Source organism: Lycium ferocissimum, chromosome 12 (assembly GCF_029784015.1).
Source record: "Lycium ferocissimum isolate CSIRO_LF1 chromosome 12, AGI_CSIRO_Lferr_CH_V1, whole genome shotgun sequence".
Lineage (NCBI taxonomy): Eukaryota > Viridiplantae > Streptophyta > Magnoliopsida > Solanales > Solanaceae > Lycium > Lycium ferocissimum.
This window is the reverse complement of record NC_081353.1, coordinates 26,402,776-26,428,318: the sequence shown is the minus strand read 5'-3', so window position 1 is coordinate 26,428,318 and position 25,543 is coordinate 26,402,776. Positions and strand designations below refer to the sequence as shown.

The 25,543-nt window shown below is 32.5% G+C and overlaps 1 protein-coding gene and 1 long non-coding RNA gene across 3 annotated transcripts; one reads left to right on the top strand and one right to left on the bottom strand.

Moving 5' to 3' along the window:
- Positions 1-8,684: 8,684 nt before the first annotated feature.
- LOC132040920 (uncharacterized) lies at positions 8,685-13,817 on the top strand. Its single transcript, XR_009410814.1, has 3 exons — positions 8,685-9,558; positions 12,257-12,369; positions 13,601-13,817. It is a non-coding gene; the product is annotated as an uncharacterized LOC132040920 (long non-coding RNA).
- Positions 13,818-16,963: 3,146 nt separating this feature from the next.
- LOC132040490 (UDP-N-acetylglucosamine transporter UGNT1-like) lies at positions 16,964-23,632 on the bottom strand. Of its 2 annotated transcripts, none has more exons than XM_059431137.1 (10): positions 23,391-23,632; positions 21,959-22,035; positions 20,314-20,475; positions 20,094-20,227; positions 19,310-19,440; positions 19,166-19,210; positions 18,998-19,095; positions 17,449-17,556; positions 17,192-17,248; positions 16,964-17,111 (listed from the first exon to the last, which is right to left on the bottom strand). In XM_059431137.1, the coding sequence occupies exons 1-10, from the start codon at positions 23,509-23,511 to the stop codon at positions 17,037-17,039; spliced, it is 1,008 nt and encodes a 335-aa protein (XP_059287120.1). In that variant the 5' UTR covers positions 23,512-23,632; the 3' UTR covers positions 16,964-17,036. The 2 variants fall into 2 exon arrangements, with proteins under 2 accessions (XP_059287120.1, XP_059287122.1); XM_059431139.1 differs by lacking the exon at positions 23,391-23,632 and adding an exon at positions 22,388-22,549.
- Positions 23,633-25,543: the final 1,911 nt, after the last annotated feature.

Here is a 25,543-nt window from a genome sequence, read left to right as displayed (position 1 = left end):
GCTACAATTTCAAAGAATTAGGAACAGAAGGCGTGTTGGGCATTAAGAAAAATGTATTCCTGGGTAATTTTGTTTATTCTTTTGTATTTGATAAGTAAGCAAAAAATTATTGTCCCAAAAGTATATGTGTATAATATACGCAAATACTGATGGGCTGGGGTGGGGTGGGGGATAGGAGTGTGGAGGTGGTGGGGTGAGGGTGAGGTGTGTTGGCAGGAGGGGAGGAGGCAATCAAAGTATATGTCACTTATGGAACCTCATTTTCCCAACTTTTACTAGAAAAGTCATTTTCCTCATTTTTAAGGAATCTAAAAAAAAAATATTTTCCAAAATTTTGACCAAACAAATATGAGAAAATTGAAAACATACCCATACCAATGACATCTACAATGTGTATTCACTTGCATAAAGATAAGGTAAAAGGGGGATAGCACCATGGATGTAACCTAGTGACTGGAGAACTGTGAGATTTTAGGTTCAAATTTAGTGGAGATAAATATTAGGTAATTTGTTTCTATTTGTTCAAGCCTTGGTGCATATAATATTGGATATAGCCACTTCCTAAGTCTTATTTGAGAAGTTCTATAGAGAGTTCTTATGTGCCGACTTTTTCGCAAACGAAGGGTACTAATTAGCATGATCAAAATTTGATAATCTGGGGAAATGTGCTTAAGGGTAAAGGTGGCAAATGGGTGATTTGGGCTGAAGTTGGGCGGGTCAGGATGGGATGAGCAATTAATGGGTCAATGCCCAACCCAACCCAAAGTTTACTTGCGCTAAGATGGGCGGGTCAAGATGGGTTAAACAATAGGTCATAACCCAACCCGCTCAACTTGACTCAACTTTTCATCTTTCTTTTAGAAGATATTAATAAACATTCTCAACCAACCTAATCTTCTCATTACAATTTCTCAAACTATTTATTATTCTCAGGAAATTGCAGCAGCATAACTATGCATTGCAGCTTTTTCAGAAACTTATTTTTTTTTCTTAAACCTGCAATTAGCCATAAACATACAGATCATCAAGTAATTTTTTCAACCAAATTGCAGAGTCAGTTGCATTGTCATTTCAAATAGGAGAGCACTAAATTAATTTTTAACTATGTGTTTTAATTATCAAGATCTGAATGCATTGAATGAATGTTTTCTTTTCTTCTTGCAATTGAAAGAAGACTAAGTATTTTCGTGCTCTCATTCTTTTGGGTTGGAGAATTTTACCTTGACTTTCAATTTTAGGAAAAGAAAAATAAGTATTTCTGGGTTTAATATATTTTAAAATATTTAAATTAAAAGAATGTAATAAAATATCTGCAAAATTGTACAGTTCTTATACAAATATAAAGGATACAAGGTTGATACGTGAACAAACTCTAAATCTCTATTTCTACAATTAATAGATTACTTTATTAAAAAGAAATTCTTTCACATAAAATACACAACAATGACTCCCTTTTCGGTGGCTTGTTCTCATTCTAATCAAGCAATTTTGTTGATGGCACAGTAACTGTTAAAATTCTCAACGGGTTACACTTGGGCTCCTTCACGGGTTGTACTTGGGCGAGTTCAATTCACGGGTCAATATGGGCTATGGCCCAAATCAGCCCATCAGAAAATTATGTCATGCCCAACCCGTGAAATGTTGGGCGGGTTAAATGGGCTTGGGTCAGTTTTGCCACCTCTTTAAGGGTATGACGTTCCTCCTCCTGGCAAATCTAAGCGGCATCGCTTTTACAAGACTGTAAACCTTTTTAGGATGGGCTGTCAACATCATAATTTTTGAGTGCGGCCCTTCTCCGAACTCTGTTAATACGGATGTTTTATGCATTGGACTGCCCTTTTCATTGAAAAAAAAAAAAAAAAAAGGCTCTTTTGGTCCAGTCTTTGAAGGAAGAAAATCACATGAAGAGAGAGATTTGCAACTTCCAAGAGGAGCTCAAATCACATGAAAAAGGTATTTGCCCAATATTGGAGAAAGAAATTAAATGCCTCAATCAAGCACAAATTGCTCTCCATTATTAGCAAAAGTGTTTTTCAAATTAATTAGTCAAACACAATCTGTTATTCTCCAAAAGTATTTTTCTCAAAAAATACTTTTAATAGAAAATACTTTATAAAATAAGTAGATTTTAAGAGCTTGGCTAAACAAACTATAAATTGTATCATAAAAGAAAAGAAAAACTTCAGAAAGTGAAAGGCTTGTGAAAACTACCACTTAGAGCACAAGTGCTTTTGTGGTTCTCAAGGAGTTCAACATGCCTGCATTTAGGGAGAATCTAATTGTGAGAAAAAGGAAGAGAGAGTGGTGACACCAACTCGAGTTTGTGGGGAGAGAAGTGTTTCTTGTCTCCACAAGCTGACAATTGATTTGGCCTTATTGCCATGTATGATTGGAACACACTCATCAACCACATTACCATATTCTCCGGTTTAATTACGTTCGTGGTGGAATGGATGATATCCCTTCGCTATTAATCAAAAAATTTGTGTTTGAGTCTTGAGAGTTAATGGTCAAAAATACACCTGAACTATCACTTTTCGCGATTTTCACACTCGCAACCATGTTCCATTTTCCTACTGAATTATCACCATATATGTATTAAAACACACCTCGAAGCTTATTAGGCCAACTATCAATTGTTCCCTTTTAATATCCTACCTAAACTATTACCTAGGTGTGTTTTAACACATAAATGGTGATAGTTCAGGTAGGAAAAGGAAAGCTGATAATTGGGATGTGAAACTCGCGAAAAAGTGATCGGTCATGTGTGTTTTTGACCATTATTTCAAAATTTCTTGGTAGAAAAAGGTTTCCCCCTTTAACGGCTTCTATAAAGCGCAAATCTGAATTGTTCAAACCAGTGAATGCATATACGAAATGGTTAAACAAAAACAAATCCCTAGTTTACTTCAATTTCCATTCGTTTGACCCTTAATCCATGCTTAAAATACCAAGAAATATTTCTAGGGATAGAGAAATCAAAGTTGACTTCTTGATTATTTAATTCAAGAATATTAATTTCATTGGATCAAAATAAGACACACTAACTCATGGCATGTGAAATAAAGGGGAAAAAAAGAGTATATGAATGACAACATCACATTCAATTGATAAAGTTTGCCGTCAAATCTCATTGCAAATCCAAAAGGGTAATCAAGATATGTTTCTTAGACCCTAAAAGAGTACTTTTCAATAGTTGCAGCTTGTAAGCTAGAGAATGAGAAAGTATGAGACTAAAGGAAATTTGTATGGTGAATCAAATTATTAAGCTTTTGGTCAAGTGATCAATTTATTCCTTGGAGTGTAGCTTTACAAGTTAAGAAAGCAAGTTTGCTTTTGCTTGTATTTTAATAGACATACAACAATATCTCCTTCATGCCTAAACCAAAGACATGGAAATTTGAAAAAGGGTAACATGGCCCACTTATCTTAAAGAAAGTAAACGAAGTTAAGCAAACTTATTCAATTCAACAACATTAGAATGTACTATAAGAGGAGACTTGTATCGTCCTCCAGCAAACGAAGTTCTTCAAAAATAAAAATATGGGAGTTCTATAAATTTATTAAAGTGAATAATAATAGAAAAATGTTGTATAATAAAAGCATTAGCAGCAGAGCAAACTTTTGAGTAGCCAAAGTATTGGTAACGAGACAAGTTAGTGTCCTAGGATCTGGTGATTAATAAAGAGGAAAACCAAGTGAATGTATATTATTGAAAAATTAGATATATGGTTTTTAATAAGTTTGGTGGTTCTGTTTTGATAGTGGCACGCCTACGTACTTTTATATCTCCAAATTATGAAGAGAAGCAATGGAGTGGGGGGTGGATATGTTGGTTTTGGCTTTTGAGAATTTCAAAAATCATCAAATAAAGGTTAGTATACAAGAAAAGAAAAAGAGAATCCATGCATGAAAAAAGAAAACGGACGGGAGGGACACATAGTAAAAGTTTCACATCTATCTTATTTGGATATTGTTATTTAACTTGTACCATTTTTTCAATGTTTTTGCACGTATATCCACTTCAAAAGAAATTCAGATATACGGTGTCTGAAATTTCATATGGTTGAAGTTCAAGTATTTCTGTCGTATGTGCATGAACATAAGACAAAAATAACTAAACTTCAATCGTATATACCTGAACTTCAACTACATGAAATTTCAAACAAAGGCATATGAAAAAATATTTCAAAATAAATAAAACTTATAACTTTAAGCAATACAAATATATTTTAAATAGTGATCCCAAAATCAGTTTTTCTGCACTTCGATCGGGTACATAGGGATTCTTCATCATGTATAAAAAGAGGTAACAACTATAATACATGAACTCATTTAGTGATGCATATCTGAATAATTATATTTAACCAACTTCAATCAGTTGTAATGTATACTTCCGATCCATCTATTTGTGAATCTGCACAAAATTACTAATTATTATCAATTATATCATTCAATTATCGATGTTCCGTTAAATTTGTATTAAGACTCCATATTGAGGATAATATAATTCCAGAAAATAAACAACATAAAACATATTAAATACATGAAGGAAACAAAAGTACATATTTTAACTAATCAGAGGTTAAGGCCTCATTTGTTTACATTAAGATTAAGACATCTGAATCTGAATACATATCTGTATATTGAGATGTGCATATTAAGATTTAGAGGTCTGAATTTGAATACACATCTGAATATTAAGATGTTGAATTAAGATCTGAATACTAAAAAATTAAGACTGTTTGTTTTCTCAGTATCTGAATATATAAAGTTTGTCTTTATTTAACAATTAATAAATACAAAATTTGAATAAATATTAAGTTAATCTAATACAATATCAATAATTTTTTAAAAAAAATTATATGGTGGTTGGTGGTGGTGATGGCTAGCAGTGGTGATTGTGGGTGCTGATCGAGGATCATGTCGGCTGATGAAGGTGATTCTGGGTAGTAGCTAGTAGTGATGGTGGCTGGCAGTGGTGATTCAACACATTCAAGGAACCTATCACTTGAATTGAACAGTCTTACTGCCCGAACTCTTTACCCCTAATAGATTTTCGATATTTGAAGTTAGGACTGTTTCAGGTGAACATCAAATGCAATTGTCTGAAGTTTGCACTGTCACAACGAGAACTTCATTCATAATCGTCTATAGTATGCATTGCACGAGAGAACTTCAGTGACAATAATCTAAAGTTTTAGGATTACTTCAAGCAAACTTCAGAATGTGATTGTTTGAAGTTTGCACTGTCACGGGGAGAACATCAATCATAATCGTCTAAGTATGTACTACTACGAGAGAACACCGGTCACAATTATCTGAAATTTGCACTGCGACAGAAGAACTTCAGATCCGATTGTTTGAAGTTAGGACTGCTTCAACCGAACTTCGGACACGATTGTCTAAAGTTTGCTGGAGAACTTCAGTTGTAATCATCTGAAGTATGAGCTGCCGCGGGAGAACTTCAATCATAATTCTCTGAAGTTTGCATTGCATCAGAAGAACTTCAGATCCCATTGTCTAAACTTTGTGACTCAGATTTTTTTTTGAAGTTTACACTACTTGAAATTTGTTATTACAGACGTAAATATTTGGAATCACTCGCATATGTCTGAAAGGGTGTTATGTAGTGGATAAATTTGTAAAATTTTGTGTACTGCGAATATGACCCCAAAATTGTGTACACCCGCACTCCAACCCCCCCCCCCCCGCCAAAAAAAAACAATAAAAAGGGGTAGCAAAAATCAAGGGAAGTGTCTCCTAATAAAGATCCAAGGCAAGGCTACTTTGGCGCCGGTGTCTCCGCTTTTGGATTAAATAAACTCATAGTAAAACTTATAAACTCAATGTTTGCTTGTAATAAAAGCCTGTGGTGCATGTCTGTGACAGACATATTACGTGCAATTAGTGCGCTTTTGTGCGTGTGCCTATGTTGTAAGAACAATGAATTAATAGAAAAAAGTTTGTACCTACACACACAATCACACAAAGACCACTTTAGAAACTTCTTTTTGACTAGACAAATAGTCCTCCGTTTGCTGACATTCTGCACACTTGCTTCCAGGATTCTTCATGCTACCTCTCTCTAAGTTATAAAAGTAAGTATTTGTTATAATATTAATAACTTGAGTAATTAAACAAAATTTAAAATTATATCGAAAACAACCTCTCTACCTCTACGAGATAGGGGTAAAGTCTCGGTACATTCTACGTCCCTCCCCAGACTCCACCTGTGCGATTACACTAAAGTATGTTATTGTTGTTGTGTAGCATGTTAAAATTATATCGATATAGTGTAAAATTTGCAATATTAATATTAGCTTAAATGGTATATTCAAGCCAACTTCAGTGATGAAGATCAAAATATCTAGATTGGCATATACATTTTAAACTTAAATGGCATATTCAACTTTTCAAGCCAAGGATAAATTTCATGTGAAAGTATGCATGCTCCATAAAACCCATCATTTGCTTATGGAAAGCTTACAAATAAGCCAATATAATTGTCTCATACTCTGACAAAGAGATTAATCAAATGCAAGCATGATCTAGCTAGAAAAAAAGGCGTTCTCAATTAAAATAAACAAATTGACATAAAGAGGGAAATTGATAAACAATAAATTCAGAATATTTCAGGTGCAGCATGCGCAAAAGAGAAACCAAAGAGTGAGAAAATTAAAAGTCCCTTTATTTGTGTGATTTTGTGTGTTAGAGGAAAAAGTAAGGATGAAGAACCCTAAAGCAAGTTGCTTCCTAATTGACATCATTCCACTCACATTCTTCTTTCTTATTCCCATCCCGACGCAACCACTATAACATCTAACAACTTTATAAATCGGATTTAAATTATATACACTGACTGTCAGTATGTTTTTATTTTTTACAAAGTGATGTTAAATTAACTTAGTGGCAGATTTATTATTGTCCAACGAAAGTCAATTGACATTCTTTAGTCAGAAATTTACACTGTATAGATAGATCAATATTTTCTTTTTATGTTCATATATTATACATAATTTGCAACCCCTTGACTTCCTCATGTCATAGTTACTTCTTTATATTTTGAATATTTTTATGTTTACCCAAAAAAAAAAAAAAAAAAAGAATTTCCTTAACGAGAATCCTGACTCTACTGCTAAGTTAACTTATTATCGTGCTGGTATCAAGTTACTAATTGATAGTCCATTATTATAGAGATCTGCCTGTAATTTAATTATTAAAGTATCTGATTGCGCAAGTATTTTTTACATCAGCATCACAAAGAATTTGAACTCTTATAAATTATGCATGTTCTCCCCTCTCCCTCTCACTTCACTCTCATCTGATCTTCTAACTTCTCCCTCCTTCCTTTTGCTATCTTTATATATATATATATATATATGGAGTGGTGAAGAATTTCTTTATCCGAATTAGTCCTTTAAATTTGAAGAAAAATCCTTTTAAATTTTCGATCCATCTTCTTATTTCTGTTTATATGGATGAAGAGTTGATAGAGCTCTAGTTCTATATATATTAGGTTTGAAGTTTATTCTACACTCTCAGGCTTTAGCAGTACTCACCTAAGTTCTATTCTATTGTCATGATCTCTCTATTCCATTACATATTGTTTGATTCTTTCACTATACTCATCTTTTTTTTTCTTTTTTCTTCTAGACAATATTCAATGTTTGCAATTTATTAGTCTGATTAATCTAAATTAGAGTCAGATAAATTCATTATGGATAAAGTACTCGTTAACAGGAGAATTTCCTCCACGGGCTCGAACTGAAACATCTTGAGTAAGTGTGAAGGGATTTCTACCATGTGCTATATTCATCTTATTCAATCTCAATTAAGGTGCATGGGTTTGAATGTTACTGTTTCTTCTTTCTTTCTTTCTTTTTGGCCTTTTTTCAAAGTCACTTATTGGTAGTCAAGCGGTTACAAAACGTTTCATTTGACTAGAAAAGAATACAACTAAATATCATGACTAATAATTCCATGTCTATATCTTCTTTCAGAGTCCAACCCCAAAAACTTTAGATGACCATCATATTGTTTTTTCATGTGATACAACAACGGGACCATTTAAAGTAAAACATGTCTTCTAAAAAAGATATACAGATTCTTCTTTCTTTCATATTTCCTCTTTTTGGTACAAATTAAAAGCCACACAGAATCACTATCACGAGTATAGGTAGTACCATGAGGAATTAAAGGTGAGAGTTAGTTAGAGAAGCGATGTTGGTGAGGTTCAATCTGAAGACGAGTTTACGTTTTATTTTCGTAAAGAACGATCTCAGATTGAGCCGCGCCAATATCATTTCCTTTTACTAATTCATCAGCGAGTTAAACTGATTCTTGTGCATGAATAATTTCCAAGTATACATCTATTAGTGTTCCTCTTCCTTTTTTTGCTTATCACAAAAGAAAGAAATTAACAGTAAATATGTGTTATATGTAATAATCCGACCCCCTCATATATATATATATATTGCTAAGTATATACTATTAGCGTTCCTCCTTTTTGTTTTTTTTTCTTTTTTTTTTTTGGTATAATTTTATACTCCCTCCATTTCAATTTATTTGAACTCATTTTGGTAGACGACATTTAAGAAAAGAGTGAAGACTTTTTGAAACTTCGGTTCAAAATAAGTTTTGAATATTTGTGTGGCTGTAAATCATTTCATAAAGTGAATTTGTTTCCAAATTAAGATAGAGGTCATTTATTTTGGCACGGACTAAAAAGAAAATAGGTTCACATAAATTGAAATAGAGGGAGTAGTTAGTAAGCTGGTTCTTGATTTCTTAGCATAACTATCTCCTGGATGAAGAAAAGTCGGTAATTTTCTGAAGATTAGAAAGCTTTTGTTAAACAATTTGATGAAGTGAAGCTCAAGCTTCTGGTTAGTGATTTCAGCATCCTAGCTATGTACAATAATGCCTATACTAATCCAGCTCTTTTAAAGTTGCGATTCAAAAGCTTTTTTTTATATTTGAGATTCAATAATGCCGATACTATTCCAGCTGTTTCAAAATCTTTTCACGAGGATCTAAGCATTGTAGATACAATTAAGACTATGGGAGAACAGGGTTTGAATTTGGAAAAAACTAGGTGATTTCTTTCGATCCGTCAAAACCTTGATGGGAAAATGCAAGTACTTGGCAAAAAAATCAAAGTGCAAGTTGGATATCAGAAAGAAACTTAAAGCGATGAAGCAATACGAACTGAGGGGTTATAATTTCATGGGTCAAGCTATGCATATTAGAAAAGTGTGTGCTTCAAACAATGGCATGCAACGCATGCAAGGTCTTGTCAGCCAAAAAGTAGTTTTTCACTTAGCAGAGTATCTGTGTATAAATTTTTCTCTGATTTTATGCCTCTTTTTTTAGTAGCTAGGCTCTTGTGTGTTATATTAACGAGTTGATACTCGAAGATAGTAATATATAAAGGTAGCCTAAATCTCAAATTAGTTATATCATCATTGGAGTGCAGGTGACTCAAAAGAAAGCTTCTACATTGGTCCTCTGGAAGACATACTAATGTTAACAACTCGATTCAGTAGCCTTCAGAAGGTATTTTCCTCTTTATTTGAGCTTGCAATTCAATGTGATATTGCTTTGTCCTTAATATACCAAGGTTGTTGGGGTTTGTAATTTGGTTTTATTATGGTGAAGATCAATGTAACAAGAAGCAAGTTTTCTATCGTTAAATTGCTCCCATTTTGTTTATATGTGCATTGGTTCATGCATGTGTGCTTCGAGATGTATTTTATGGTGTATGAATCAAGAATTTGTTTGTATTTTGTGTCAAATGATGCTTTCATACACTAAAGGTATATTGTAAATGTACACAATTATTCTAAGCAACAAACTTGCAGCTTCTCAATTGAGGAGAGAAAGCGTATACCAATATTTCTGCCGCCAATGACAGTTGCAGTCATTTGTTCTTATGCTATAGCATGGTAAAAAGGACTATGATGTTGTGCTCTAAAGTGCTTAGTTTAAGGCCTAAATATATGCTTGTACTTGGTGATGACCAGTGAGTGGCTATCAACTTGCTCACCTATGATGGAACTTTCACTACTAAAAAAAAAAAAAAAAAAAAAAAAAAAGAAGGTAAATTGACCTAAAAATGTCGAAAAAAACCAACCTCCGGAGATCGGTTTTTGGAACAAAAATATTTTTTTCAAGAAACCAACCTCCGGAGGTCTTTTTTTTAGCGCCAAAAGCCGAGAAAGTGGAAACCAACCTCCGGAGGTCAGCAAAAATGGATTTGAAGAGTATATATAAAAAATAATAATTAAAGTGTTAAATCAACAAGCACCAATGGTCTAGTGGTAGAAATGTATCCTACCACTGATTTGAGGTCGATTTTTGCTGCTTTTTAGTAGTGTTTCTTCGTGAGAGCTTTTTATTTTTATGTGTCATCCGAACATATTGTAGATGTCGCCATTGCATTTGGATGCAGTAGCCATGTATGTGAACAGTTAAAACTAGATGAGGAAGGAGCCTCTATTCTTTACTATTTGTTGCATGTCATGTTTTCTGTCAACCATCAATTAGTAGTATCGTTTATATCTTCTAAAGCAAATTATAATACTGTAATTCCCATATATTTTTTTCAAACACTGGACATCGCCTTTTAATTCCTCTTTAACTTCAATGAAGCGATTTAAACTTGACATTCCTTTTTTTTTTTTTTTTTTTTTTGGCAAATCCTCTCAAATAATGTTACTATGTTAAAATACTTAAGTGAATTAGTTGAAACTAATCTAAGATGTATGTACATCTGAAGGTAGTTGTGCTTCTTCTGGATATTTTTGTTGATGTCATTTGAACTTTTGAAGGTCTGAAAATTCAGTGTGTGTTTGACTGTAGTACATATTTTAAAATTGCAGTGGATAGCTGCACCCAATTGAAATCATAGCTCTTTGCTTGTGTAATTTATTGCAATCTACGGATTTCAATTGCACAATTCAAATGGATGCAGCGCAAAGGTTTGCACTGGTGAAAACTATAAGTTAAATTTTTGAATCTTTTGCAAGAAATTCATTTCATTAACAAACAAGCAAATTTCAATGTACTTGTATGCTTTCTTTAAATTAGAGGTTTATCGAAATTTTCTCTACATTCACAAGGTAGGGATAAGGGTAAGGATGATGCGTATACACCACCCTCCCTAGACCCCACTTGTGAAATTTCACTGAATATGCTGTTGTTGTTATTTTCTGTCGCTTGATAAATGAAGTTGGAAATTGGACACCCATGTTTTTCTTACATCATAAGATTTTATTTTCTTTCTTTGAGACCAGTGGGCCATGTTATCCTTTTCATATTAATTTCCATGTCTTTGGTTTAGGCATGAAGGAGATGTTGGTCTATGTGTCTATTAAAATACAAGCAAAAGCAAACATACTTTCTTAACTTGTAAATTGTAGAGCCCCACTCCAAGGAATAAATTTGATCACTTGACCAAAACTTCAATAATTCGTCTCACCATAAAAAGATTTCCTTTTATTCTCATGCTTTGTCTGGCTTAAAATACTCTAGATAATTCTCTTTTGGGGTCTAAGAAAGATATCATTGACTACCTTTTTGAATTTGCTAGGGCACTTAGCATAGCAGCAAGCTTTATCACTTGAATGTGAATTGTGAAGTTGACATTCTTCTTTTTCCCTCATTTTTTTAAAACGTCGTATATTTTTTCTATATTACCTTTTATTTATCATTAAACAGAAACATGTACAATATTTTGTCTAAACTATAGTTTGTGATTTATCCTTAAATGTTGCACTTAATTAACATTCCACTAATCATCATATATTATTAAAAATGGGAAGATGTCATGCCTAAAAGTTAAATTACGAAAAAGCCCATAATTTTTATTTGACAATTTTGCCCTAACCAAAAAGCCTTCTACCGTTTATTAATAACAAAAGTGCTTTAGAAATGCACGTTTATTTTGGATTGATTGTTGAAAAACCCAAAAGTTGTAGCCTCTTTGTAAACATTATGTTGCATTTGTTTTTTTTTTTTTTCTTCATTATGCGTTAGTTTCTCAAGAGTTGTAAATACACCTTTAAATAGTTAGTTCTTTTCTCCTTCCCCTATTTAATTAGGTCCTTATATGGTGCTTGACTACTTATTAAGGTAAATAAAAGAATTTCAAAATCATCCGGTAGTCCCTCCCTATAGTCCACAGCAACCACCTACTCATTTTTACTCTTTATTCATGAATTCTAATGATTCCCTTTATGTTCTTTTTGTTCAGGCGAGGAAGAGTGTTACAAAATGCAATTTCATCTATTAGTTGGTGATAATAACATTATTGGCTGAAAATTTGATTGGAAGATCGAGTTCTCAAGACTTCGTCTACATGTCAAGGTACTATTTTATCTAATGCTACCTATTTATATATTTTCAAATTATAATATAAATTGATTGAAAGGTAACAGTTTCACAAAAATTCTATTAAAAGTTGTTATTTTATTTAATGTTTACTTATTTTTATATTTTTGAGAAATTTCAGACATTAGATGTTAGAAGACTACATTCAATATTTCTTAGTTTATAAAAAAGAAGAAAAAGATAAATAGAACAAGTTAATATAAGACGACAGAAAAATAAGTAGAATAAAAATTAAAGTTAGAGCACTAGCTAATCACGTCTTTCGGGTAAAATTTATCTCTGAATAACATCCTTATTGATTGTGTATATGGTCAACATCCCTCTTCAAACTTTGAAATTAATAGGGAAATTATTAGCATAAGCAATGTTGTTATTTTTTTTTTTTAATTTCATTTTTTTTAATTACATAGGGGGTGGGGGAAGGGGGAATGGGTAGGGGATTACAACGTGGGGATTCAAACCCTCATCAACAAGGTGTTCGGGTATTGAGCCCTAGATCAAATGTTGTTTTTTTTTTTTTATTTTTTTTTTAAATTATTTTTATTATATAGGGGTAGGGGAACCAAGGGGATTACAATGTGATTGAACCCTCACTTCGTGTAGTCAACCATCCGAGCTACCGATCCCTACAGCAATGTTGTTATAGGGATCTAGGTTTATGTTTTTTTTTTTTAAAATAAAAAAAAAAAATCTGCAAGGACATAAAGAAAATAATGACAATTCATTTGATAATCGATTCATTCACCTGATATTTCTTGAGATTTTTATTACCGTCAATATATATATATATATATATATATATATATATATAATATTAGTATCTCTTTATCATTACTTCATTTGTATCCTCTATATTAGGGCCGTTTAGAAAAACTAAACCTTTTCGTTTCTTTTGTAGAGAAAGCATGCAGTACATTATATTTATATTATCAGGTCTAAAAACAAATAACATACCACAATGTGGTATCATGTAAAAAGAAATGACATAGCAGTACGGCACAATTTATTACCCTTTTTTCTCTTCTTTTTTTTTTTTCCTTTTTTACTAATTTTTTTTTACATTATTTGCAAAAAGTTTAAAGTGGCTAATACAATATAAGAGAAAGAATCAAGAACTCTATAATGTTGTAAAGTCTAATAATTAAGGTAAAAATGTTTATATATAATATTGATATTTGATAGGATTATCTTATTTTCGTCCTTCTAGGTTATGGACGCACCATCTTGACCTAGTTGCAGGAGGATCTAGACTTCTTCAAGAAATCTCACGTCCATCAAGTTCATCTGACCTTATTTCGTAAATTTTCTGCAATGTTTTTTCCAAAATGAAATGGAATGACATATTCAAATGACCTTAGAACAAGTTATATTGTATTGTAGTTGAAAAACTTGAGAATCATTCACCTATTCATTTATTATTTTTTACCATTATGGATTCTCATGTCTTTTTGTTTGTCAATTATTTTGTTACTAACCCAATTTAAATGTACTTTTCCCTCTCAAACTATTATTTCTTATATATTAACCATTTTTTTTTTATAAAAAAAACATTTGTACTGATTAATATGGATACACGTGTAACGCCGTGTCCAGAGACTAGTAATAATAGAAGTAAAGTCGAGGAAAAAGTAATAAATGACGAACTTCTTAATACTAGTATGTATTTTCTAAACAGTAAAATAAAAATACCTTGAAACACGTTAATTTGTCAAGACAGTCAATATTTGCGGCCAGAGTGAGTAATATTCTTGAATTAAATGCGTAAGTCAACATCCTATATCCCAAGAATAGTTTCATGATATATTGAAGCATGGAATAACGGTCAAAAAATGGAAATTGAAGTAAACCGGAGGATTTGGCGATGTGGTTGATGAGTGTGTTTCAATCATACTTGACAGCAAGATTAAGTCAATTGCGAGCTTCTAGAGACAAGAAACACATAAATCTCCCCACGAATTCGAGTTGCTGTCACCCCACCCCCTCTCTTTGAAAAAAATAAATATTTACATCTATATTTACTAAGTTTTTCATTTTTAACAAATTTAAGTCCACGAGATTTAAAGGACTATACGCATATTTAATTTAAGATCACATAGTTCAAAAGTCAGCTCTCTTTATTTTTCAAACTCCGTGCCAGTCAAACTGAGATACTTAAATTGGGACGGAGGGAGTAATATTTAAAACAATCTATGTCACGGGTTTAAGTCGTGTCTACATCACACCCCTGTGAGGTGTGACCCTTCACCGGACCAAACGTAAGTGCGAGATACTTCATGCACCGAGCTTCCCTTTATAATAAATAAGTTATATAATTTGGTATAAACATCAATTTCCCCAGTAAATACATAGTAATACGTTTTGGTTAGTTTATACTTAAACATATAGTAATACTTATACAAACCTATAGGTCACGGGTTCGAGTCATAAAATCAGTCATTAAAGTTGCGTCAGGATAGATTTCCTACATCACACCCCTTGGGATGCCGACTTTTCCCCGAACCCTACGTGAACGTGAAATATTCCCTGTACATAACTGCCTTCGGTAATAGTAAATTTATATGATATAAACACCAAATTGATGGTAAGTTTTTATCCTCTTTCCTTTCTCTCTTTTTCTCACCATTAGAATTCTCTTGACATCCTCCCCAAATGCAGGCATATTGAGCTCCTTGAAAGACACAAAAGGGCAAAGGCTCACTTTCTGAAAAGACTCCAACAAGAGTTGCAAATTGCCCCCTCCGTTTCTAAGGGCCTGTTTGGAAAGACACCCAGGTAATTGGAATTAGGTGTAATTGGGTGTAATTATACAGATTTAGACCCGTTTGTTTGACCAAATAATTACTACGCTAGGGGTAGGTGGGAATTGGGTGTAATTGAGAGGGTGTAATTACACTCTCCAATTCTCAGGTGGGGGTTGAGAATTGAGTGTAATTACACCCTGTAATTACAGGGTTACTTTTTAGTTTGTTTCTTTTTTGTTTATTTTAATTTCTTTTTATTTTTAATTTCTATTATTTTAATTTCTTTTTATTTTTAATTTATTTTTATTTCTATTATTTTAATTTCTTTTTTATTTTTACTTTTTAATTATTTTATTTTTAAAATGTATTTTTTTATATTATGTATTTTTCATTTCCTTTCTTCCCATTCCCAACCTTTACTTCTTGTGATTCCATGTAATTGATCGTATTTTTTTATTTTTTTATTTTATTCATTTAGCATAACCATGTTATTATTCTAATTTTGAAAACTACACCTTTTAATATTGGAAAGAATGAATCATTAACAAACTTGGTATATAACGAGTGACGTTATTAAAGTAGAATTTCGTTGTGAATTAGGTTATAGACTTGTATTTTCCCTTTCTTTTGAATGATTTACTTAAGTTACGTTGGAACTTACTTATGTAATGTTGGAATTTGACATAAGAGTATTATGTTAAACTTTTTCTTTTGGATTTTTGAATTTAGGTTATATTTTCAATTTTAAGTTATTTGCTTTCACATTGCATGTTGTTTATTTTTCACTTGCATTTGATGGATTTTTTGTGTCAAACATTTGAATAACATTATGACATTATATTTATAAATATTATATTTTTGTCAAACATCCAATCCATGACGTTCTCAAAAAAAAAAAAATACTATTAATTTGTCTTCTTTTAAGTTTTATAATTAATTAAAATTAAATACTATTAATTTGAAAAATATATATCCATTATTTTTTTACAATATTAGTTACAAATATATATGATTATTAATTAATATATCTTCAAGAAACAATGTGTTATTAAATAACTAATTTAATATCATTTATAAAGGCAAATATTTTTTTAAATATTAATTTTAAATTTTTTATAATTAAATTTTATTTTTAAATTAAACTAACTGTGTAATTACACTTGTGCAACCAAACAACAAAGATAGCTTGTAAAAAGTTACACTTAGTGTAATTACGTTATGACAAATAAACGGTATTTTCGTTGTAAATTACATATTCTTGTGTAATTACTTGGTTGTGTAATTACTTGGTTGTGTAATTACTACCCTAGTAATTACACCAATTCCAATTACCAGGTGGCTTTCCAGACAGGCCCTAAATAAATGATGTTTTAGGTATATCATTTTGTTTTAAAATAAGTGTTGCTTTGGGATTTCAAAAAGAAAATGATCTTGTTCTTCCAAAATTACCCATATTTATATAATCAAGAATCATTAAGTAGTTTTTCTAGGAAAGAGAGTAAAATTTAATTATGGGTAAGTTAGTAAAAACAAGAGAGGTGCCACATCACCTATTTTAATTTTTATATATATAGGAGTAAATAAGCAATTTCAAAAAAGGGTGTCATAAAAATTACCCATAATACCACCACTTATTATGAAACGGAGGGAGTAAGTCATTTTGCATTCCAGTGTTTTGTTTTAATAACTGTTCTAAATTTTTTGTTGAATAATTATTTTGTTCAATAAACTCCCAAAATTTGGTAAAGTCCTTTGGTATTCTCAAACCATCTGCAACTGGAAATTTCCACACATTCTTCATGCAAATTGAGGTATTTCCACCCAAGATATAGAGAAAATATTGAATATATTATGGATCTATAGCTATAATTCCTCCAAGATGATGATACATCATTTAGGCAGCTAAATGCCTTTGAGTTTACAGTAAGCATACAGACAAGATCCCAGAAAGCTAAGACATTGGCCAACAATATTCAACTGTCATTGAAAAAATGGTAATATATATCAGTAATTGTAGAAACTAATAATAAATGTTGAAATGTATGTTGTGTACTAACCAGATCAAATGGAAGTTCTCTGAAAACTATCCAGCCAAATCCAACAGTAAACAAGTCCTACATGAAAGTCATTAGTCGTTACAAAAGAGCACATATACATGAAACAAGTCATTCATAAGACGATAAGATGGTACATATATCAAATGCACCACTGGCTAACAGTAAAATGCTGCTGCTACTCTAGTGAATCGTAAAAAGTTCCACAATTGATGTTCATGCAAAATCCTCATAATAGATTGGAGAAACATATAACACACCTTGAGATTTCCGCAGACTGTCTGTGTTAGTGCAGAATTGATAGTTGTATTTAGGAATACGGAATAGTTCAATAAGAAAGCCAGAGCACATGACAGAAAAATCACAGCCTGCAAAGATGTAAGAAATTAACAGATAAAGATAATTTTAAAAAAGAATTATAGAGTTAAGGAGTCTCACTTTGAATATTAAGATCAATAAATGTGACTTAGTCAAAAAAAAAGAGCAGAGAGAAAGGCAGAACTATGCTTAGTGAATAACCAGAATAGTCATATCACAAAGGTTGCTTTTGAGCGACATGATCAATGAGGATTCATTTAGCTGACCTCAACTTTCACGGGATTGAGGCGTAGTTATTGTTGTTCACAAAGGTTGATTTCGGATCGGAGGTGTTTGGGTGCTTGTGTCAGGGTAAATTGCCTACATCACACCCTTTTGGAGTGTGACGCTTCCCCTTGACCTTAAACAAATGAAAAATACCCATACTTGAGTTATAACCTCAATTGGGATGCATCAGTTCCTGTTTTTGGGAAATTAAATTGTCTTATTACTTATAGCATCTTGTAGGAAAAAAACGATCATGTAGATTTGTTAGGAATATTTTAACTTGCACATCGCTTTAGTTTGAGAGGAAACAATTTCAAAAAAACAAAAGGATGAGCCCAAAAGGCTGATGTTCTACTAGAGTTCATGTTTACAAAGTTTTCCAACGATACTCCGAATAATAGATTTATCCTCAAAAAGGTATGGACGATGAACTGATATGGAAACGTTCTACAGGAAAAGACTTGTAGAATGTACTGAAATAGTTCAACTCGAAACATACTGCATTCCAAAATTAAGTGGTCAAACTGAGACATGTTCATAATTTGTTATTTTGAACGAATCTCAAAGTAATAAAGGCACGGAAACCCCTCTTGAAAGTTACGAGCAGATAGAGCATCATGTGATTTCAAACTCCTCTTGAAAGTTAACTACCAAACTTCTCTCCATGTGATTTTCTACCTTCGAGGACACCAAATGAGCTCCTCTATAGAACTAATCAGCTAGTTGGTCCTCCAAAAAATTACCTTTATTTAAAGGGTTAAATAACTCAATAACCATTTATTTACATAAATATAGCTAATTCTTAGCGCCAGAATTCCACTAATGCTCTAACTACGGCTGTGTTTGTACTTTTTCTCTAACTATTTGCTCTTTTTCTTCCATTTTGAAGACAAGTATCACCAGTAAACAAGGTGAGAGCACCATAATTGCATATACAGGACTTATTCACTTTGTCAAGATAAAAAGGGGGATACAGCGGGAAGAAAAAATAGAAATTAAATTACGGCAATAAAGCATAACAGGGACATGTTGTTAATATAAATAAAGCATTTCATGGCATTCGGAGTGGCAATTTTGGGTCAGCTTATTATTCAATAGTCATTTTATCAAGAAAAATTACGAATGGAAAAAGGCAACTACAGCTTGAAGTACCTATGTTAGTTTAGTGAAAGAAGACAATAACCAGCAGAACAATTTGAAATAGAATTTTATAAAATAAAACACCTGAAAGCCGGGGGTATACAAGTATGGAAAATTTCTTGTAGCTTCTAAATCGCCTCTGTATGCTGTCCAAAGTAGCAAAATTGGAGTACATATTATACCTGCAGAGTTTTTCACATTATTAAATCAAGCCGCTATAGACTCAGTCAATATAGTATATCGTTTTCTCACCATTACACCACATCAGGCCGAAGCTGTTAAGGCCACTCGATTCTCCTAAATTAGAGATTTCAGAATATATCAAAAACTCGTCGATGAAACTCAAGAAAAGGCATCTGAGAAGAAATTAAGCCCAAAAAGAATAGAGATATATACCAATGCTAGATATACAAGCCAGGTATATTGCTGTAGTTATGTTCGAGACGAAAACAATGATATAGCTGTAGTAGTCAAATGACAGGTCCCGAGCACCAGCAACAAATGCACCAAGCATGATTATTCCTACACTGATGAGACCTTTATAAGTATTTCATAAGCACACAACAAAATTAAAATAGTAAAGTTCTACATGTAAAAACCTCATAAAGACACAAAACCTAAAATAAGATAATGTAGTTTTTCTTTTTTGCCACAATTCTTATGTTCCAAATGTAGTTTTTCTTTTTTGCCACAATTCATATGTTCCAACAGGATAAAACTTGAGTCCTTGACCTTGATCCCCTTAAAACATCCATATTCAAGAAAGATCATATTAATGACTTGAATGTGAAACTGGTTTAACTGATATCATAAAATAAAAACTGAATTGGCAAATTCTGGCAGCTAAGTAATGCTTCTTAGTCCCAATTTATCTGACATTTTTCGCTTATCGAGAGTCAATTTGACTTATTTCGAAGTTAAATTGGAATAGATCATCTCAATGTTTAAAATTAAAATTTAGATACTTAAAAACTATCAAGAATTACAATAAGTGACAATGCTTTTCATGTCAATATGATGAAAACATACATTTTAAAATATTGCCAAAGTTTGTATAGTTTGAATCTTGAGAAGCGAAAAGCGTCATATAAATTGGGTATTGTCGGAGCAACTAGGTATTTCTTTGTCTTATTTATGTAAAAATAATTAAAAGGAAGCAATAGCTAGAATGATTGCTCACCATGCAACAACATGTGATGAATATTTTTTTCGTGCCAAAAAATACTCTGCCATCATTGTAAAAACAACACTTGTCCGTCTCAAAGTGGTGTACATAGGAACACTAATTCCACGAATGGATTCCATAGAAACCAGCTGCCGGATAAAAAAATTGTTGCAGATTTACTTAAGAAACAACCGAAAAACTAAGAAGAAACGCTACTAGAAGACTTAACACTTACCATGTAAAGCAAATATGATAATGCCACAGGAGTGCAATGCAGTACTGTCTTAAATGGTACGAGGTTTGTTGTGTGCTTAACCACAGTATTTGAATCTTGAACTGTGAAAGATATAACTTTCCAGCGCCTCAAAGCATAGAGAATCAAACTCGAACTTAGCATCTGCATATTATTATCACAATATGTTTTATTTACAAGCCTGAAATTATGAAATCTCCTAGAAATGCAGTGTTGTTCAACTAAATGACAGCTCAGATTTTAGCAGTATCTTGCTCTAGTGAGCAATTAACACTGCACTTCAACGTGGATCAAGAAAATAATATGACCAGACTAAATAAGATTCAAGAATGTCAATCAAGCCAAAAAGAGTATAATGCCCCATATACCGACACATTCAACTATTTGATTTACATAAATTTTAACAGTGCAAACATGATTATCACCAGGAGATGGAACTAGAAAAATGGACTATTTCTTCATATGCTGTCGAAAATGCTTAAAATTGGAACACGGAAGTATTATGATGACAAATTGATAAGCAATGGAATAGATAACTTAGTCATGTATGTTCAGCAACTTCAGCAGAAAGCAGAACTAGGCTGTGGCTCAAGGAGGTTAAATATGCAAAAGGAGAACCTTCCGAGAGGATTTTATTTCCATTAAAGAAGAAACACGCAACATAACACATAAGACTATTACAAGGTATAAAGCCTTAAACTTGTGCCGATCATGGAAGAAATTATTGATAGAAGTACATCAGTTGGATTTGCACCTGTATCAAGTGTTCTGCTTTACTTCAATTCTTTTGCATCAAGAGGTTTTTTGTTGGTTTTTTTCGCATCCCACCCCCCTCTAGGATAGCAAAAAGAATTGTACTTCAGAACACGTAAACTAAAAATCCTGGCTCTGCCTCTGTTTGCATGCCTCTGTTTGCATGTCTGTTGTATTGGGAGAAAGATGTATCCGGGGTTAAAACCTATGACTGGGTGCTTGGGAGCTCCGCAGGTCCCGCCCAGCTGGCTTCCACTCTTACCTACTCGGGTCCACATCAAACAACCTCGATCAGAGCGCCACTGTGCATACAAACGTTGGGGCTACAGTAATGTCACATCACCCGTACTATAGGGTTAAGAAAGTTGGATATTGGCTTATATAAACTTAGCTTGGGTAAAAGGAAAGGATCTTCTTCTTCAAGCTCTTGTAAACACCATTCTTTCACTGAACAACCAATATACACAAGATTATTACTTTTATATTTTTAGCTTCTTGAATCACTTTTCTTTATCTTTGTTTCTTACTAAGCTTTATCCGAGATCAATAACACTCTGGACCGGGCTCATAAAAGAGTTCTCGGGATTGGATACGTCTCACTTGTCTTCAAACCCTATAAAAACAAATCTCTAACTGGTTTTCTGATTAAATCCATTTTCACCGGAAAACACCTGGTGTATGCAACAATAGTGCACAACTTTTTTAATGCCAATTTTCCCTAAATATAATAGATACCTAACCAACATATTTTTTATGCCATTGCTTAGTAAACACTTACTATTAACATGATAGATACCTAACCAACATACTAAGAAATCAGAACAAAGCATGTGATAATTCAGTATCTCAAATAAATCTAACATAAAGTAGTTACCTGAAAAAGTGTGATCACATTTGCACATGGAAATTCATAAGATGAAAGAGCTGCCTTATTGAATATCACCAAGAGAACTGCCCAAAAAAAAAAACGAATAAAGATTAAAAGAAATTATATTAGGTTCTCATAAGATGATCAAATTCTAAGTTATTTTAAGTACCACATCGCAGTTAGGGGCGGGGCAGAGCTAGAGTGTAGGAAGCAGGTTTGGGAGAACCCAGTAGCTTTTGTTCAGACCTTGTACATATTTGTCTTAAGAAATTCATTTAATATGTACAAATTATTAATTTATAACTCAATAACTGATCAAAAAGACTAAAACCCGAATCAATAAACTTAAAACCCTGGTTCCGCCCTTGATTGCAGTCCCTACTTATTATAAACACGAAAAGAAGAAAAGCATGTTTCAATAAATAAACATCCTACGTTAGTTTTAAACCTCATCGATGATAGCAGCCTAGTCGCTCACCAAAAACATCCTATCAATGGTGCAGTCTTGATTTATCGTTTGGAACTTCACATATATGTTTAAATTACAATAAATAGAAAAGGTTTGGTTTGTTGACAAATTTTGGTAATCTCATACCAGAAAAAGAACCACCCCCACCCCCACCCCAAAAAAAAAAAAAAAAAAACTATGATTAAGTCCATGACGTGACGCCCTGTTGTGATAACAATGTCGAATACAAATTTGTCATGTATCATTCTATCATTCTTTTCATATAATCGAGAAATTCCCAAGGGCCGGTGGCGCTCAAACTCATAACGTGTGCCTAACCCACACATTAGAGCTATATTATATATAGCAACTTTTTTTTTTTTTGTGCATGTGCTAATTGCAAGTACTTGTAACCAAAAACAAAAAAGAAATATGCTATCACAAATAGGCTGATTATAAACGTTCTGGTTAAACATAGAGGAGCAGAAATTCTTACTCTTGTAAGTCTCAGAAGATTTTCATTTATTTCTTTTTCTTCTCCTTAGAGATATAATCACTTGTAGAATTCTTCAAACGAGTGGTGGAATCAAGATTTTTAGTTTATCGATTCTGGACTGCAATTTTTTTACTTATTGAGTTCTGAATAAATTATTTATCCATATTAAATAAATTTTTTAAATACAAATTTTAAGTCAAAGTTACTTGGTCTCCTTGTTCTGCCGAACGCGTAACTGGAATGGTGGCTTAGCGTGGTTTAGGCTTGGAGCAACTATAAAGTTGTCTCTATCTAACCTGTTAGTCATGGGTTCGAGTCATAGAAGCAACCACTTTAGGATAGTCTACGTCACAACACTTGGATGCGACTCTTCCTGCACTCTGTTAACACGGGATGCTTTGTGCGCCGGGCTGCCCTTTTTTAACACGCAAGAATCCATTTTTTTATTCTGAAAGAGTAAAGTTAAGAGAAGATGAAGAAGAAAATAGACTAACCAGCACAAGCCATGTAAGAGATGGCAACATAGACACCTTTTTTGGTCATGGCTGTAGGGCTTTTCTTGGCAGATATAGGCAAGTTTTGTGGTTCACTCTTTGAAGATTCCATAGATACCATTGTTAGAGTTTTGGAATAGAAGTTAAAACACAGAAAGAAAGAGAAGTAAAAAGGCAAAAGAAGGAAAAAAGCAGAGTATGACAGAGAGAAGTGTTGCACTTTGACAAGAATTGGACTCAGTTTCCATTACTTTTAAAGGGAGGAATACTGCCTTTTAATTAAGAAGAAAAATAATCACGGAGGAAGGGATGTTTTTGAATTTTGGGATTAGACACCTTTTTGGTTAATTTGCACAAACGTCCGGATTAGCATGCGTGACATCTTATCAGCATAGATCGGGCTATTTCTATTCAACATGCTTTAACCACTAGATTAGACCATACCATTGGTTGCTTTTATGTCATTATTATGTTTTATTTGTTTTGGGACTTAACTAATCAGATTCGTACTGGAAAGTTTTATTTTAAAAGTAAAGTATGTACCAAAAGACGATTCTATTCTTAAAGCTCTAACTTGAATGTTAATTAAGAATGAATGAGTATTTACCATCCATCGTATTCTTTGATGGTATATTTATTATGTCCTTCAGTTTCTTTAGCGAGCTAATCTATATGCAGAAAGATAAATGAGTTAAGGGTCAAAAACACATTTCAATTATCACTTTTTATTTTTAGTTTCCTACCTAAATTATCATGCGTGAGAGATTCCTGTCTAAACTATCAGGTAGGAAAAGTGAAGATTGATAGTTGAGATGTGCTTTGCTAACTAGTTCTAATAATTTCGATATGAAACTATCACACCTGATAGTTCAGATAGAAAACTAAAAAAAATGTAATACTTGACGTGTATTTTTTACCCTTTATCTCAAGATAAATTCGTTCAATTATTTTAAAGGCAAATCATTTTCCTAACTCATGACTTACAGAGAGCCCATCCACCAATTTTTCTCTAGTAAGTGGCACTGCCTGTAAAGTGAGGGTCCACTTAGATATTTGCCAGTCAGAGAAGAGATTCTATTATTTTGACTCTTCTTGTTTTGGCGTTTTAAGTATAGTACAGATAATTGCACATTGCCACGCCATCCTCCAATTTTGCAATTTCACTTTTGCGTTTTGGCTTTTAGTTGTTCTCCACTCGTAAATGAGCTTCCTAGGCTTCAAAAAAAGTAAAGGCTAGTCTAAAATTTTATTATTGTTATTTCTGTGGTTGCCTTTTTCATCATGTGCCTAACAGAGAAATATATATAGTGAAAATAAAGTACAAGTCAGTTAGTGGCTCATCTATTGCTCAATTATGGGATAATGCTACTTTTATTATTAAAAGAAAAATATCACTTTTTGAACTGATTTAAATAGCCTTGCCAATTGCCCTAAAGGTGAGGTAAGCAACTAATGGAAAATCTTACTCCCTCTGTCTCAAATTATCTATCGTAATTTTTAAAAATATTTATCTCAAATTATTTGTCATTTTAAAAGATCAAAAAAAAAAATTCCGTTTTACCCTTAATAGTTATTCTTGAAGACTATAAACACCTTAATTATGGGAGTGATGACACATGAATAAATTAATGTTCAATGAAGACAGATTAAATCCTAAAACATAAATAAGGGTACAATAGTCAAAAATCCCTCCAAATTAATTTTATATTAAAGGACGTATAAAAGCGAAACAAGGCACATAATTTACCACGGAGGGAGTACAAAAAAAAAGTATCACTTTTTGAACTGATTTAACCAACTTTGTCATAGGTAAGTAATTAATGGCTAATCTTACAACTCATCTTAGAGCGCAAATCTGCTTATTTGAAAAAATAATTTTTTGTCAGAATACTTTTTGAAAAGATATTTTCTGAGAATAGCAGTTTGTGTTTGATTAATTAATTTACTAATATTAAAGCAGCAATTTATGTTTTGTTAAGACTCTAAAAATGCTTTTTGGAAAAAGCTACTTTTTCAGCTTTTACTTTTGCTTAATTAATTTACTAATATTAAAACCGAATAGCTTTTGGTCTAAAATTTATATGTTTTGTTACAACTTACTAAAAATGCTTTTTGGAAAAATCTTACTACTTTTTGTGTTGAATACTACTCGG